This window comes from Aegilops tauschii, chromosome 6, assembly GCF_002575655.3.
Source record: "Aegilops tauschii subsp. strangulata cultivar AL8/78 chromosome 6, Aet v6.0, whole genome shotgun sequence".
Taxonomy (NCBI): Eukaryota; Viridiplantae; Streptophyta; class Magnoliopsida; order Poales; family Poaceae; genus Aegilops; species Aegilops tauschii.
In genome coordinates this window covers 34,577,720-34,593,171 of record NC_053040.3, presented here as the reverse complement: position 1 = coordinate 34,593,171, position 15,452 = coordinate 34,577,720, and the positions used below count along the sequence as shown (strand labels likewise).

At 48.3% G+C, this 15,452-nt stretch overlaps 1 protein-coding gene across 1 annotated transcript; it reads right to left on the bottom strand.

Moving 5' to 3' along the window:
• Positions 1-12,190: 12,190 nt before the first annotated feature.
• Positions 12,191-13,613, bottom strand: LOC141025755 (uncharacterized). The gene is made up of 2 exons (XM_073501674.1): positions 13,266-13,613; positions 12,191-12,256 (listed from the first exon to the last, which is right to left on the bottom strand). The coding sequence occupies exons 1-2, from the start codon at positions 13,611-13,613 to the stop codon at positions 12,191-12,193; spliced, it is 414 nt and encodes a 137-aa protein (XP_073357775.1).
• Positions 13,614-15,452: the final 1,839 nt, after the last annotated feature.

Here is a 15,452-nt window from a genome sequence, read left to right as displayed (position 1 = left end):
CCACCGACTGACATGCACTTGATGCATAAGGTGGCTAGCGGGTGTCTGTCTCTCCCACTTTAGTCGGATCGGATTCGATGAAGAGGGTCCTTACGAAGGGTAAATAGCAATTGGCATATCACCGTTGTGGCTTTTGCGTAGGTAAGAAACGTTCTTGCTAGAAACTCATAGCAGCCACGTAAAACATGCAACAACAATTAGAGGACGTCTAACTTGTTTTTGCAGGGTATGCTATGTGATGTGATATGGCCAAAAGGATGTGATGAATTATATATATGTGATGTATGAGATTGATCATGTTCTTGTAATAGGAATCACGACTTGCATGTCGATGAGTATGACAACCGGCAGGAGCCATAGGAGTTGTCTTAATTTATTGTATGACCTGCGTGTCAATGAAAAACGCCATGTAATTACTTTACTTTATTGCTAACTATTAGCCATAGTAGTAGAAGTAATAGTTGGCGAGACAACTTCATAAAGACACGATGATGGAGATCATGATGATGAAGATCATGGTGTCATGCCGGTGACGAAGGTGATCATGCCGCGCCTCGAAGATGGAGATCAAAAGGCGCAAGATGATATTGGCCATATCATGTCACTTTATGATTTGCATGTGATGTGTGTCATGTTTACATCTTATTTGCTTAGAACGACGGTAGCATAAATAAGATGATCTCTCACTAAAATTTCAAGAGATGTGTTTCCCCTAACTGTGCACCGTTGCGAAGGTTCGTTGTTTCGAAGCACCACGTGATGATCGGGTGTGATAGATTCTAACGTTCGCATACAACGGGTGTAAGCCAGATTTACACATGCGAAACACTTAGGTTGACTTGACGAGCCTAGCATGTACAGACATGGCCTCGGAACACAAGAGACTGAAAGGTCGAACATGAGTCATATAGTAGATACGATCAACATGGAGATGTTCACCGTTGATGACTAGTCCGTCTCACGTGATGATCGGACACGGCCTAGTTGACTCGGATCATGTATCACTTAGATGACTAGAGGGATGTCTATGTAAGTGGGAGTTCATTGAATAATCAGATGAACTTAATTGTCATGAACATAGTCAAAAGGTCTTTGCAAATTATGTCATAGCTTACGCTTTAGTTCTACTGTTTAAGATATGTTCCTAGAGAAAATTTAGTTGAAAGTTGACAGTAGCAATTATGCGGACTGGGTCCGTATACTGAGGATTGTCCTCATTGCTGCACAGAAGGCTTATGTCCTTAATGCACTGCTCGGTGTGCTGAACCTCGAGCGTCGTCTGTAGATGTTGCGAAACATCTGACATACACGTTTTGATGACTACGTGATAGTTCAGTGCGTAATGCTAACAGTTTAGAATTGAGGCGCCAAAGACGTTTTTGAAACATCACAGAACATATGAGATGTTCCAAAGACTGAAATCGGGATTTCAGACTAGTGCCCACGTCAAGAGGTATGAGACCTCTGACAAGTTTCTTAAGCCTGCAAACTAAGGGAGAAAAGCTCAACCGTTGAGCATGTGCTCAGATTGTCTGAGTATTACAATCGCTTGAATCGAGTGGGAGTTAATCTCCCAGATGAGATAGTGATGGTTCTCCAAAGTCACTGCCACCAAGCTACCAGAGCTTCATGATGAACTATAACAAATCAGGGATAGATATGATGATCCTTGAGCTATTCGCGATGTTTGACACCACGAAAGTAGAAATCAAGTAGGAGCATCAATTGTTGATGGTTAGTAAAACCACTAGTTTCAAGAAGGGCAAGGGAAAGAAGGGATACTTCATGAAACGGCAAATCAGTTGCTGCTCTAGTGAAGAAACCCAAGGTTGAACCCAAACCCGAGACTAAGTGCTTCTGTAATGAGGGGAACGGTCACTGAAGCAGAACTACCCTAGATACTTGGTAGATGAGAAGGTAGGCAAGGTCGACAGAAGTATATTGGATATACATTATATTAATGTGTACTTTACTAGTACTCCTAGTAGCACCAGGGTATTAGATACCGGTTCGGTTGCTAAGTGTTGGTAACTCGAAATAAAAGGCTACGGAATAAACAGAGACTAGCTAAAGGTGAGATGACGATATGTGTTGGAAGTGTTTCCAAGGTTGATGTGATCAAGCATCGCATGCTCCCTCTACCATCGAGATTGGTGTTAAACCTAAATAATTGTTATTTGGTGTTTGCGTTGAGCATAGACATGATTGGATTATGTTTATCGCAATACGGTTATTCATTTAAGGAGAATAACGGTTACTCTGTCTATTTGAATAATACCTTCAATGGTCTTGCACCTAAAATGAATGGTTTATTGAATCTCGATCGTAGTGATACACATGTTCATGCCAAAAGATATAAGATAGTAATGATAGTACCACATACTTGTGGCACTGCCACTTGAGTCATATTGGTATAAAACGCATGAAGAAGCTCCATGTTGATGGATCTTTGGACTGACTCGTTTTTGAAAAGATTGAGACATGCGAACCATGTCTATTAGTATATATGCATGAAGAAAGTCCATACAGATGGATCGTTTGGACTCACTTGATTTTGAATCACTTGAGACATGCAAACCATACCACATGGGTAAGATGACTGAAAGGCCTCGTTTTCAGTAAGATGGAACAAGAAAGCAACTTGTTGGAAGTAATACATTTTGATGTGTGCAGTCCAATGAGTGCTGAGGCATGCAGTGGATATCGTTATGTTCTTGCTTCACAGATGATTTGAGTAGATGCTGAGTATATTTACTTGATGAAACACAAGTCTGAATTATTGAAAGGTTCAAGTAATTTCAGAGTGAAGTTGAAGATCGTCGTGACAAGAGGATAAAATGTCTGTTATATGATCATAGAGATGAATATCTGAGTTACGAGTTTGGCACACAATTAAGAAATTGTGAAAATTGTTTCACGACTAATACCGCCTGGAACACCATAGTGTGATGGTGTGTCCGAACATCATAAGTGCACCCTATTGGATATGGTGCATACCATGATGTCTCTTATCGAATTACACTATCCTTTATGGGTTAGGCATTAGAGACAACCACATTCACTTTAAATAGGGCACCATGCAATTCCATTGAGACGACACCGTATGAACTATGGTTTAGAGAAACCTAAGCTGACGTTTCTTAAAAGTTTGGGGCTGGACGCTTATGTGGAAAAGTTTCAGGCTGATAAGCTCGAACCCAAAGCGGATAAATGCATCTTCATAGAATACCCAAAACAGTTGGGTATACCTCCTATTTCAGATCTGGAAGCAAAAGTGATTGTTTCTAGAAACGGGTCCTTTCTCGAGGAAAAGTTTGTCTCGAAAGAATTGAGTGGGAGGATGGTGGAGACTTGATGAGGTTATTGAACCATCACTTCAACTAGTGTGTAGCAGGGCACAGGAAGTTGTTCCTGTGGTACCTACACCAACTGAAGTGGAAGCTTGTGATAGTTATCATGAAACTTCGGATCAAGTCACTACCAAACCTCGTAAGACGACAAGGATGCATGCTACTTCAGAGTGGTACGTAATCCTGTCTTGGAAGTCATGTTGCTAGACAACAATGAACCAACGAGCTATGGAGAAGCGATGATGGGCCCGGATTCCGACGAATGGCTCGAGGCCATAAAATCCGAGAGAGGATCCACGTATAAAAACAAAGTGTAGACTTTGGAATAACTACTTGATGGTCGTAAGGTTGTTGGGTGCAGATGGATTTTAAAAGGAAGACGGACAATGATGGTAAGTGTCACCATTAAGAAAGCTCGACTTGTCGTTAAGATGTTTTCCGACAAGTTCAAGGAGTTGACTACGATGAGATTTTCTCACTCGTAGCGATGCTAAGAGTCTGTTGGAATTATATTAGCAGTTACTGCATTATTTATGAAATCTTGCAGATAGGATGTCAAAAAAACATTGTTTCCTTGACGATTTTCTTGAGGAAAGGTTGTATGTGATACAACCAGAAGGTTTTGTCAATCCTGAAAGATGCTAACAAGTATGCAAAGCTCCAGCAATCCTTATAAGGACTGGAGTAAGCATCTCGGAGTTGGAATGTACGCTTTGATGAGATGATCAAAGATTTTGGGTTTATACAAAGTTTATGAGAAACTTGTATTTCCAAAGAAGTGAGTGGGAGCACTATAGAATTTTTTATGAGTATATGTTGTTAACATATTGTTGATTAGAAATGATGTAGAATTTCTGGAAAGCATCCAGGGTTATTTGAAAAGTGTTTTTGAATGGAAAACCTAGATTAAGCTACTTGAACATTGAGCATCAAGATCTATAAGGATAGATCAAAAACGCTTAATAGTACTTTCAAATGAATACATACCGTGACAAGATTTTGAAGGAGTTCAAAATAGATCAGCAAAGAAGGAGTTCTTGGCTGTGTTACAAGGTGTGAGTATTGAGTAAGACTCAAGACCTGACCACGGCAGAAGAGAGAGAAAGGACGAAGGTCGTCCCCTATGCTTAAGATGTAGGCTCTACAGTATGCTATGCTGTGTACCGCACTTGAAGTGTGCCTTGCCATGAATTAGTCAAGGGGTACAAGAGTGATCCAGGAATGGATCACATGACAGCGGTCGAACTTATCCTTAGTAACTAGTGGACTAAGGAATTTTCTCGATTATGGAGGTGGTAAAAGAGTTCGTCGTAAAGGGTTACGTCGATGCAAACTTTGACACTAATCCGGATGACTCTGAGTAGTAAACCGGATTCGTATAGTAGAGCAGTTATTTGGAATAGCTCCAAGTAGCGCGTGGTAGGTACATCTACAAGATGACATAGAGATTTGTAAAGCACACACGGATCTGAAAGGTTCAGACCCGTTGACTAATAACCTCTCTCACAAGCGAGATATGAACAAACCCCATGGGTGTTGGATTCATTACAATCACATAGTGATGTGAACTAGATTATTGACTCTAGTGCAAGTGGGAGACTGTTGGAAATATGCCCTAGAGGCAATAATAAAATGGTTATTATTGTATTTCCTTGTTCATGCTATAATTGTATTAACTGGAAACCGTAATACATGTGTGAATACATAGACCACAACATGTCCCTAGTAAGCCTCTAGTTGACTAGCTCGTTGATCAATATATGGTTATGGTTTCCTGACCATGGACATTGGATGTCATTGATGACGGGATCACATCATTAGGAGAATGATGTGATGGACAAGACCCAATCCTAAGCATAGCACAAGATCATGTAGTTCGTTTGCTAAGAGCTTTTCTAATGTCAAGTATCATTTCCTTAGACCATGAGATTGTGCAACTCCCGGATACCGTAGGAATGCTTTGGGTGTACCAAACGTCACAACGTAACTGGGTGGCTATAAAGGTACACTACAGGTATCTCCGAAAGTGTCTGTTGGGTTGGTACGAATCGAGACTGGGATTTGTCACTCCGTATGACGGAGAGGTATCTCTGGGCCCACTCGGTAATGCATCATCATAATGAGCTCAATGTGACTAAGTAGTTAGTCACGGGATCATGCATTACGGAATGAGTAAAGTGACTTGCCGGTAACGAGATTGAACGAGGTATTGGGATACCGACGATCGAATCTCGGGCAAGTAACATACCGGTTGACAAAGGGAATTGTATACGGGATTGATTGAATCCCCGACATCGTGGTTCATCCGATGAGATCATTGGAACATGTGGGAGCCAATATGGGTATCCAGATCCCACTATTGGTTATTGGCCGGATAGGTGTCTCGGTCATGTCTGCATGGTTCCCGAACCCGTAGGGTCTACACACTTAAGGTTCGGTGACGCTAGAGTTGTTATGGGAAATAGTATGTGGTTACCGAAGGTTGTTCGGTGTCCCGGATGAGATCCCGGACATCACGAGGAGTTCCGGAATGGTTCGGCGGTGAAGATTGATATATTGGACGAATGATATTGGAGTCCGGAAGTGTTCCGGGGGTACCAAGCTATGGCCAGCATGACCGAAAGGTGTTTCGAGAGCCCCGGCAAGTGTTGAAGGGCCTCATGGGCCAAAGGGGAAGGGGCAAACCAGCCCACTAAGGGGTGGTGCGCCCCCCACACCCTTTCCCACGTTATTTGGGGAGGTGAGGCGCCTCCACTTGCTTGGCTTGGGGGGCAAGTCTCCCTAGGATTTTCCCTAGGGAGATCCAATCTGCTTGGCCGCCGTCCCCTAGGGGAAACCCTAGGGCGCCTCCCCCTCTCCCATTGCCCCTATATATAGTGGAGGGGTGGGAGGGCAGCCGCACCTCTTCCCTGGCGCAGCCCTCCCTCCTCATACACCTCCTCCTCCTCCTCCGTAGTGCTTAGCGAAGCTCTGCCGGAGAACCACGAGCTCCATTGCCACCACGCCATCGTGCTGCTGGAGTTCTCCCTCAACTTCTCCTCTCCCCTTGCTGGATCAAGAAGGAGGAGACGTCCCCGGGCTGTACGTGTGTTGATCACGGAGGCGCCGTCCGTTCGGCGCTAGATCGGATCTTCCGCGATTTGAATCGCTGTGAGTACGACTCCATCAACCGCGTTCTTGTAACGCTTCCGCTTAGCGATCTTCAAGGGTATGAAGATGCACTCCCTCTCTCTTGTTGCTAGCATCTCCTAGATTGATCTTGGTGACACGTAGAAAAATTTTGAATTATCGCTACGTTCCCCAACAATGATGCCCACAGGCGCCGCCTCCGTTGGTCTGGCCTAGACCAGACAGGATTTTGACCCCGGTAAGCATGCTCCTCCTTCGACATCGGTGCGGTCAGGCACATGGACCCAAGCCGAACACCACCACAGACCATCGAAACACCAGCTAGCACGCCACCCACGCAGCCATGACCGCGAGAGCAACTAGTTAACGACCGCTCCTTTGGGAGCCTCGCAATGATCAGCGCCACTTGGCGCGCTCTCAGCCATTCGTCACGTGTCGCGCTTTGGGCGCTCCCTCCGGATTTTGTTTGTTTATTTTTTCGCACGCGTTTTCGGCTTTTTAAACGGCTTTTCTATTGTTTTTTTCGACGTTTTGGTTTTCCACCGGTCTTCCTTAGCTTTTCAATTAAAAAAATTGAAAAAAAAAATTTGCGCGAGAAAACGCGTTTTCTTTTTTCCCCTTTCGCGAGAGTCACGGTTTTGCTTCCGCGAGAGGCACGGTTTTGCTTTCGCGAGAGTCACAGCCGTGCCTCTCGAAAACGAAAAAACGCGTTTTCTGTTTTTTTTTATTTTGCGAGAGTCATGGTTTTGCTTCCGCGAGAGGCACGGGTGTGCTTTCGCGAAAGTCACGGCTGTGCCTCTCGGAAAGGGAAAAAACGCGTTTTTTGTTTTTTTTCTTTCGCGAGAGTCACGGTTTTGCTTCCGCGAGAGGCACAGTTGTGCTTTCGCGAGAGTAACGGCCGTGCCTCTCGGAAAGGAAAAGAAAACGCGTTTCCTATTTTTTTTCTTCTCGCGAGAGTCACGATTTTGCTTCCGCAAGAGGCACGGTTGTGCTTTCACGAGAGTCACGGCCGTGCCTGCTCGGAAACGAAAAAAACGCGTTATCTTTTTTTTTCCTTCCGCAAGTGTCACGGTTCTGCTTCCGCGAGAGGCACGATTGTGATTTCGTGAGAGGCGCGAGCGTGCCTCTTTCGGAAAGGGAAAAAACCCGTGCTCCCGGTTCGGTTTTCTCGTCCGGTTTTTTTCGTCCGGTTTTTTCGTGAAAAAAAAGTTCGTCAAAACCTATCAACATGGGATCTAGTTTTGAAGATCTCGACGCGAGGAATCTAACGGTGAAAGCGGTTCGAGATTTGGACGCACGGTTTGAGAGATAAAACGTTTTGAATAAACGGATCTACGAAAAAAGGGAAAACTTCCAGGTTGCGACAAGTGGCGCGCTGCATGTGCGCCACTTGTCTCAACCAAGGGAATTGGAGCGATCTTTGCAACGAGTACTCCTCAATTAGTGATTTCGCATTACCGCTAGCCGCCCGCACCCGAGCCACGGACTCAGCCCACGAGTACCGCGGCTCCCACCGCCCAGGAAACAAGACGCCCCGAAGGTCCACCATGGCTGTGCGATGAACCGATCAGCAAGCTCCGACCACCGACAGAGCTGCCAGCGACCGAAGCGACCAAATCGATCAGGGAGCAACCAGGTCGGAGAACAAGCAAGGCGGGAGCGGACTACGTTGACGCCCGGCACCCCTACCGGTGACGGGTGGCCATACCGCATTGGCGCCACCCATGCCTCCCACCACCTCTTCAAACATCACCCTTGACGCCCAACAAGGGCTCCCAGCCCCGATCAGATCTGGCCCAAAACGACCACCCGCTCGAAGGCACGAGGAGCCGGACCGGTCACCACCAGCAGCCATGGGGGAGATCCGGGAGCATCCACCGGAACCGCACGCAAACGAGCCAACGCCGGAGACCGCCCAGCCGCCGCTGCGCCCAGCCCGCACACCACCCTGAGCCGCCACCACACCGACAAATGCCGCTGCGACCGACCCAGGCCACCATCATGGGCTCCCACCACGCCTTGGCAGCCCAATCCACCGAGGGACCACCTCACCGCCGGCAGCCGCTGCACCGGCAGCAGCGGCCGCGCGCCTCCGTGGTCCCCTCCCAGCGCCACGACCACGCTGGGTCATCGCCAGCCCCCGTGGCCTGCCATGGGAGAGCCGCCAGATCCAGATGGGCCCCCGCCGCCGCCAAGCCCGCGCCACCTCCGCTGCCAGGCCACACCCAGCAGGCCACACCGCGCAGCCCTCCACGTCGAGGGCAGCAGCCACCCACGCCGCCACGCCCCATGCAGCACCGCGCCTCCGAACGACGAGGTCGTCCCGCACCGCCCACCACCGCTCGGAGAGGAGAGGAGGTCCCGCCGCCGCCGCAGCCGGCCGAGCTTTGCCCGCCAGCGAGCGCAGCGGCGGCGAGGAGAGTGGAGGAGGGGAGGGAGCTAGGGACGGCGGCGGCTAGGGTTTCACCGACCTATAGCTCATACAAGGGAGCTGCATGGCATAGGAGACATTACACAACACATGAGAGCGAAGTTATAAGAGTAGATTTATCAACAAAACTGCTTTCATCAAGAATTATATTTATTTTATTTTATTTTATTTTTAGTAACATAATATGATTATATTATGTTCCTAAAAGTCATATTATAGACCCAAAGTGGTCGGACCCTTCCCCGGACCCTGCGCAAGCAGGAGCTACGTGCACCGGGCTGTCCTTTTTTTTAACATAATATGATTGAAGGAGTGTGTAGTGTTGTTTTTGGTCTCTCTTGCAGTGTAAAAAAATGGAACATATTTTGTACTTAGGAAGTATTATTAATAAGATCCCTTGCTTGAGGATTCTACAGGATGGATTTGATAAAATTCAATTTGTTTGCGATTACCTAGATTGTGCATTTCTAAAAAATATGCCTATGAGCTAGAAAACAGATGTTTCTGCCTTTCTACTCCATGAGTCCATCATATGTCCATGATAATAAAGAATACTCCAAATGATTTGGTGAGAAGATGGCGAAAAGAATTAAAAACATGCTGATAATCGCTGTTTCCATTGCTGTTTTCCCAAACAATGCTGAGATGATTCATCTTTGGTGTCTTGGTAGAATTTCCTTATGGTGAAGCTATTTTTTCTCTTTGAACCATAGAAAGTATGAGGTTGCATAACTTCAAGCAAAATAGATAGTGGCTTACAGTTCTTAGTAGCAGCAGCAAAGATAACTTGAGTTCATACCATTGACTGACTGATAGATGTTCCGGCCTGGAAGCATAGACCGAAATAATATGATGACACAATTGCTTGAACCGAACAAGACAAAAAGATTTGCAGTTTTGCACCACCAAACTCCAACCCATCAGAGACGACAAGATTTTCCCAAGGCTCCAAACTCTAGAAACTGCAGGTGAGCAAATAATGTAGCATTGAGATTACCATCATACTCTCCAAGTTGCAAGTCATTCTTGTGCTTATCAAGGGAAGCAGTACTCACCCATATTTATGATGTGAATCATCAACAGTGATGGAAATGTTATTACTAGAGCTAGTCTCGAATACGTTGAGGCCACTCACTTCTTCAATTAATTCTGAGATTAAAATAAAGCAACCAGTAAAAAGTTAAATTCAGCAAGGAACTAGGGAAACAAAGGAAGCACCGAATGAGCATATATTTTCATACCTTCCTCTAGTTTGGTCAACTGTTCTGTATCCTCTTCATCACTTACAGAAGCTGATCGCCGCATCCAACCCTGAGTACAAATGAGTGCTTCGACCATGAATGGTGTAAGCGAGCTCCTAACTCGTCAAGGATACGTCCACCGGCACTGAAGGTGAACTCGGGGGCAACTGTAGATATCGGGACAGCCAAGACATCAGGAGCTAAGGGTGATAACCCTGGAAATCTAGAAGAATTGACCTTCTTCCACCACTCGAGAATATCAAATTTGGTGGTGTCTGCTTCAGTCTCCTCGGCAAGATATTTTTCAAGCTCAGACTTGGTCGGACTGATTGCACAGTTGTTCATTCTCATCCCCTTGGCAATTAGGGACCTCAACCTGCTTATGCCTTGCACTTCAGGATTTTGTATCACATTGGATTCCATTTCCTTCCTTCTCATTTGAAGCATAACCATACTCCTTAAACAAGTTATCCAGTGTTTCACTCATCTTTTTCCAAACTTCTTCTCCTTTGACCTCACCAAACATCTCCAAAGTAGCTAATCTTGTGTAATCTGGCAACTTGTACCTTGGGTCAAGAGCAACAGCCACAAAGATCAGAATGCTAAAGCTCTCATGATCACCTCAATACTTCTTGTACTTAGCAATCATCTTTTCAGGCATTTCCTTCCGCAAAGCATCGGTACTCTCACACCACTCTCTCAACAAGATATAAACATCAGCAATTTCATGAAAAAAAATGTTAGATGTGCAATAATGATTAGAGGCCGAAACAAGAACAGTGTGGTTATAAAAATGCTCAAGAAACTCTGAAACTTCCTTGCATATTCCCAACCTACACCTTCAGGAACTCCCGACGCTTTCTCTTTATTTAACCCAATTGCAAAGTAAGGGTCATCATCGCCATACCTGTCAAACACATTCTCATATATGGCAGCAGATTTTAACATTAGGTATGTGGAGTTCCATTTTGTGCACACACCAAATGGTACGAATGATTTGCTCTCCACCTTTTCCAAGTCAGCATACCTCTTAAATCGAGTAATTCTAGATGGAGAATTTCTGACAAAACGGATAGCAGCATGGACTTGCTGCACTCAGATGACCAACTCTCTTAGGCAATCTGTAACTATCAAGTTTATGACATCGGCTGCACATCTCATGTGAATATATTGTCCTCTTGCTATGCTAGTTTTAGCATCGTTCATGGCCCTCCTCATGTAACTTACAGCGCCATCGTCTGCTGATGGATTGTCAACAGTTATTGAGAACACTTTCTGTAAACCCCAATCCATCAAACACCTCTCGATTTCCTTCCCAATGTCTTCCCCCTTATGACCACTCACCAAGAAGAACCCAGTAACGAGGGCAAAAGCATCTCTAATCTTCTCAGGATCAAACCTCCCAGCAACAATTGCATAATTACTGCCGTCCTCCTCATCTGTTGTAGTGTTGTAGCTTGAAGAGTTTGCTGCCTGTTATCATTGATCTTATTGGGGTTGCTCCTGCAGGTGGTCAAATGCTTCAGCAAGGATGATATACCACATTTTTTTATTCGCATAAAAGCTCTTATTTGCAATAGTTGCGCTTGCCCTGCTTCTGAACACAAGGATGTTGATAAAAGATTCCGAAACATCTTACCTTGGCGCCATTTTCTTCCTTTTCTTGGACTCCTTGGGTGCTTTATCCTTCTGGGACTCCGTTTTCTTCTTCTTCCCAGCTTTGCCTTCGACCTCCTCCTCAGCATTCTCACAGCTCATTGTCAGCGACCGCTGAGAACCTTCTACGCTATTACCGAAAAAGGCTTTCGCCCCGCTTTATAAATAAAGCAAACCGCCCAGAGCACACATACAAGGTCTAGTACAGAACACACACACCCAAGCACACAGAGAGATCCAAAGGTATTGCTGAGGGCACAGCTCAACAAGCCCAAAAAAACAACATAAAAAGAGGCCGAAGCCAAGGCCAAGAGCTCGCCAAACATCTAATCAGGCTTTGGAGGAGGCGGAGGGGGCAACGGCGACAGGCGGACGGCCATCGATCAAATGTCGGCGATGAAGGCGGAGATGGCGTCCCGGTCCCGAGGGCGGCTAAGCGGCCGGCAGAGCTGCAAGAAACCAGACAGTCTGAAGAGAGCGTCAGTAGCCCGTCGAAGCGGAGTGCGCTGAATCACAAGCTTATTGCGAATCGTACAGAGGGTCCACGCGAGAGCCCCAATCTCAAGCCACCTAATGTGGCGAGTGGGCAGGGGGGAGTTCTGGAGTTCGTCGAAGAGGTCGGGGAAGTTGGTGTGGCACCAATCTCCACCCACAGCCTCTCTAAAACAGCTCCAGACAAACTGGGCAGACACGCAGTTGAAGAAGATGTGATTCGAGTCCTCGGGGGTACTACAGAGCGGGCAAAGGCCGGAGCCCGGACCATTGCGCTTGCGGACCTCAACCCCAGACAGGAGCCGACCGCGAATCCACTGCCACATGAAGATCCGGATTTTCAACGGCACGCGAATGGGCCACACAGCTAGGAGGGGGGACGGAGCAGAGGAGGGGGCGATGGCTGAGTAAAGGGACTTGGTGGAGAATTGGCCCGATGGTTCAAGGCACCACCGAACCTCGTCCGGACCAGCATCGACAGCCGGCTCATGGAGGGCGATGCAATCAAGAAGCTCCTGCCAAGCGGCAGCTTCCGGAGGCCCAAATGGCCTCCGGAATGCGAGGCGCCCTAAGTCAATAAGGGCCCGTTCAACGGAGATCGTCGGGATGACAGCGATGGAGAAGAGATATATCGGAGAACCGAGCCGCGAAGGGCGAGTCACCCGCCCATCGGTCAAACCAGAATAGGGTCGCTGAGCCCGTTCCGACCGATATGGAGGTCCCAATACGGAGAACGGGGAGCAGCTGGATGACAGACTGCCAGAATTGGGATCCACCAGACCGCTGACAGAAGGCCAAAGGTTGGCCACACAAGTATTTATTCCGGATGATGTCTAGCCACAGCCCACCATGACCTTGCGAGATGCGCCAAAGCCAGCGGGAAAGGAGCGCGATATTCATGCGCTTCGAGCACATGATACCAAGGCCACCTTGCTCCCGAGGCTTACAGATGTCAGGCCAACTAACCATTTGGTATTTCTGCTTGTTATTGTCCCCGGCCCAATAGAAGCGGGATTGGACCTTGGCAATCTCGTGGTGAAGCGTCTCGTGAAGGCTGTAGAAGCTCATGAGGAACAAGAGGAGACTGGAGAGCGAGGAGTTGATGAGTATCGTCCGGGCCGCCATTGATAGCCACCGACCCTGCCAAGGCTCAATGCGCGCCTGCAACTTGGCCACAGACGGTCGCAAATCAGCAACAGTAAGCCGAGAGTCACTAACGGGCATTCCCAGGTAGGTGGTGGGGAAGGAGCCTAGGCGGCAATTCAGGCGGTTGGCGATGTCACGAGCCTCGGGCGGAGAGTATCCCATCACCATCACATCACTCTTGTCGAAGTTGATCTTGAGGCCAGCATTTGTTGGAAGCAGAGGAGGAGGAACTTAAGGTTAGCGATGTCCGCGTCCGACTCTTCGACCATGATGATGGTGTCGTCAGCGTACTGGAGCAGGGAGATGCCGGTGCCACCGGCCAAGTGGGGCGCGAGCCCACGAATATGGCCTGCCACCTTAGCCTTGTCCAGGATGGCAGCCAGTGCGTCCACCACCATATTGAACAGGAACGGGGAGAAAGGGTCACCTTGCCTCACCCCACAAAGAGTGGGGAAGTAGGGGCCAATCTCCCCATTGATGTTCACGGCAGTGCGACCACAGGAAACCATCTGCATCACCCTGGAGATCCACCGGTCATCAAAACCTTTCCGTAGGAGAACTTCCCGAAGGAAGGGCCAGCTAACAGTGTCATAGGCCTTATGGAAATCTATCTTCAGGAAGACAGCCTTGAGGTGTTTGGACCGGACCTCATGGAGTACTTCGTGAAGAACTATCACCCCATCCAAAATATATCGACCTTGGATGAAGGCCGATTGGTTGGGGTGGGTAATGTGGTCCGCGAGCAGGGTCACCCTATTGGCGTACCCTTTCGCCAGAATACGGAAGATCACATTTATCACCGTGATCGGGCGAAACTGACGGATGTCAGCTGCCCCAGGAACCTTGGGGATAAGCGAGATCGTCCCGTAGTTGAGGCGCCCGAGATCAATGGACCCAACATAGAACTCATCAAAGATGGCCATGACCTCCGGCTTGATCACATTCCAGAAGGCTTGGAAGAACTTAACTGGCAGGCCATCCGGTCCCGGGGCCGAGGTAGGGTTCATGCCTTTGATGGCGGCCCAAACCTCGTCCACAGAGAAGGGGGCCGTGAGGGCCCCGTTCTCCTCATCCGAGACAAGCTGGCGGCCGGACCAACAGTCCAGGGCCAGGGATAAGCCGCTCCGAGGAGTGGCTGCGAATAGATACCTATAGAAGCTGTCAACGTGGGCCCTAATGTCCCGCGGGGACTGCAATAGAGTCGGCCCATCCCAGAGAAGGGGGATGGTGTTGCGCCTGCGCCGACCATTCGCTATGGCCTGAAAGTACGCCGTGTTGGCGTCACCTTTCAGAACCCATTTCTGAGCCCCGCGCACACGCCAGTATGCCTCCTCGTCGGAGTAGATGACCAAGAGTTGGTCTTCCAGGTCGTACCGGGAAAGCCACTCCTCAGGAGAAAGGCCGGAGGCGTCGGCGCGCAGGTCGAGGGCCTGAATAGCAGACAGAAGGGCCTTCTTCCGCTCGCGGAGGTCGCGACCCAAGTTGGCGCCCCACCCCTTCATGAACTGTCGGCCTCGCTTGGCACAGAAGTGCCACGAGTCGATGGCGGAGGAGGGGCGAGACAAGGACTGGGAATGGGCGCATGCCTCCATCCAGCGAGCGGCCACGACCTCGACGAAGCCAGCTTGGGACAGCCAAAATGTCTCAAACCGGAATCGAGGAGGAATCGGGGGACGCTCGTCAGCGGAAGAGAGGAGGAGGGGAACATGGTCCGAACCGATCCGAGTGATGGCCTGGAGGGAAGCAAGAGAGCATCGAAGGTCCCATTCCGCGGAAACTAGGACCCGGTCCAAGACTGACTGGGTCGGAGCGGCCTGACGGTTGGTCCAGGTGAACCTGGCACCAACCCTATCTATTTCGCGGAGCCCAAGGTCAGCAATGCAGTCATTGAACATTTGCATATGCGCAAAGTTGACGTGCGAATTGCTCTTGTCCTCCGCGAAACGTAGGAGGTTAAAATCGCCCCCAACCACCACCGGAAGCGAAGCAGCTGAGACCTTCCAGTGG

Bases quoted from the DNA above. Each gene is read 5' to 3' on its own strand.
- LOC141025755 (XM_073501674.1), bottom strand. From the start codon at position 13,613: ATGGTGATGGGATACTCTCCGCCCGAGGCTCGTGACATCGCCAACCGC. The intron at 12,257-13,265 runs GTTAGTTGGCCT...GGTTTCTTGCAG, and splicing joins ACAAGCAGAAATACCAAATG to CTCTGCCGGCCGCTTAGCCG.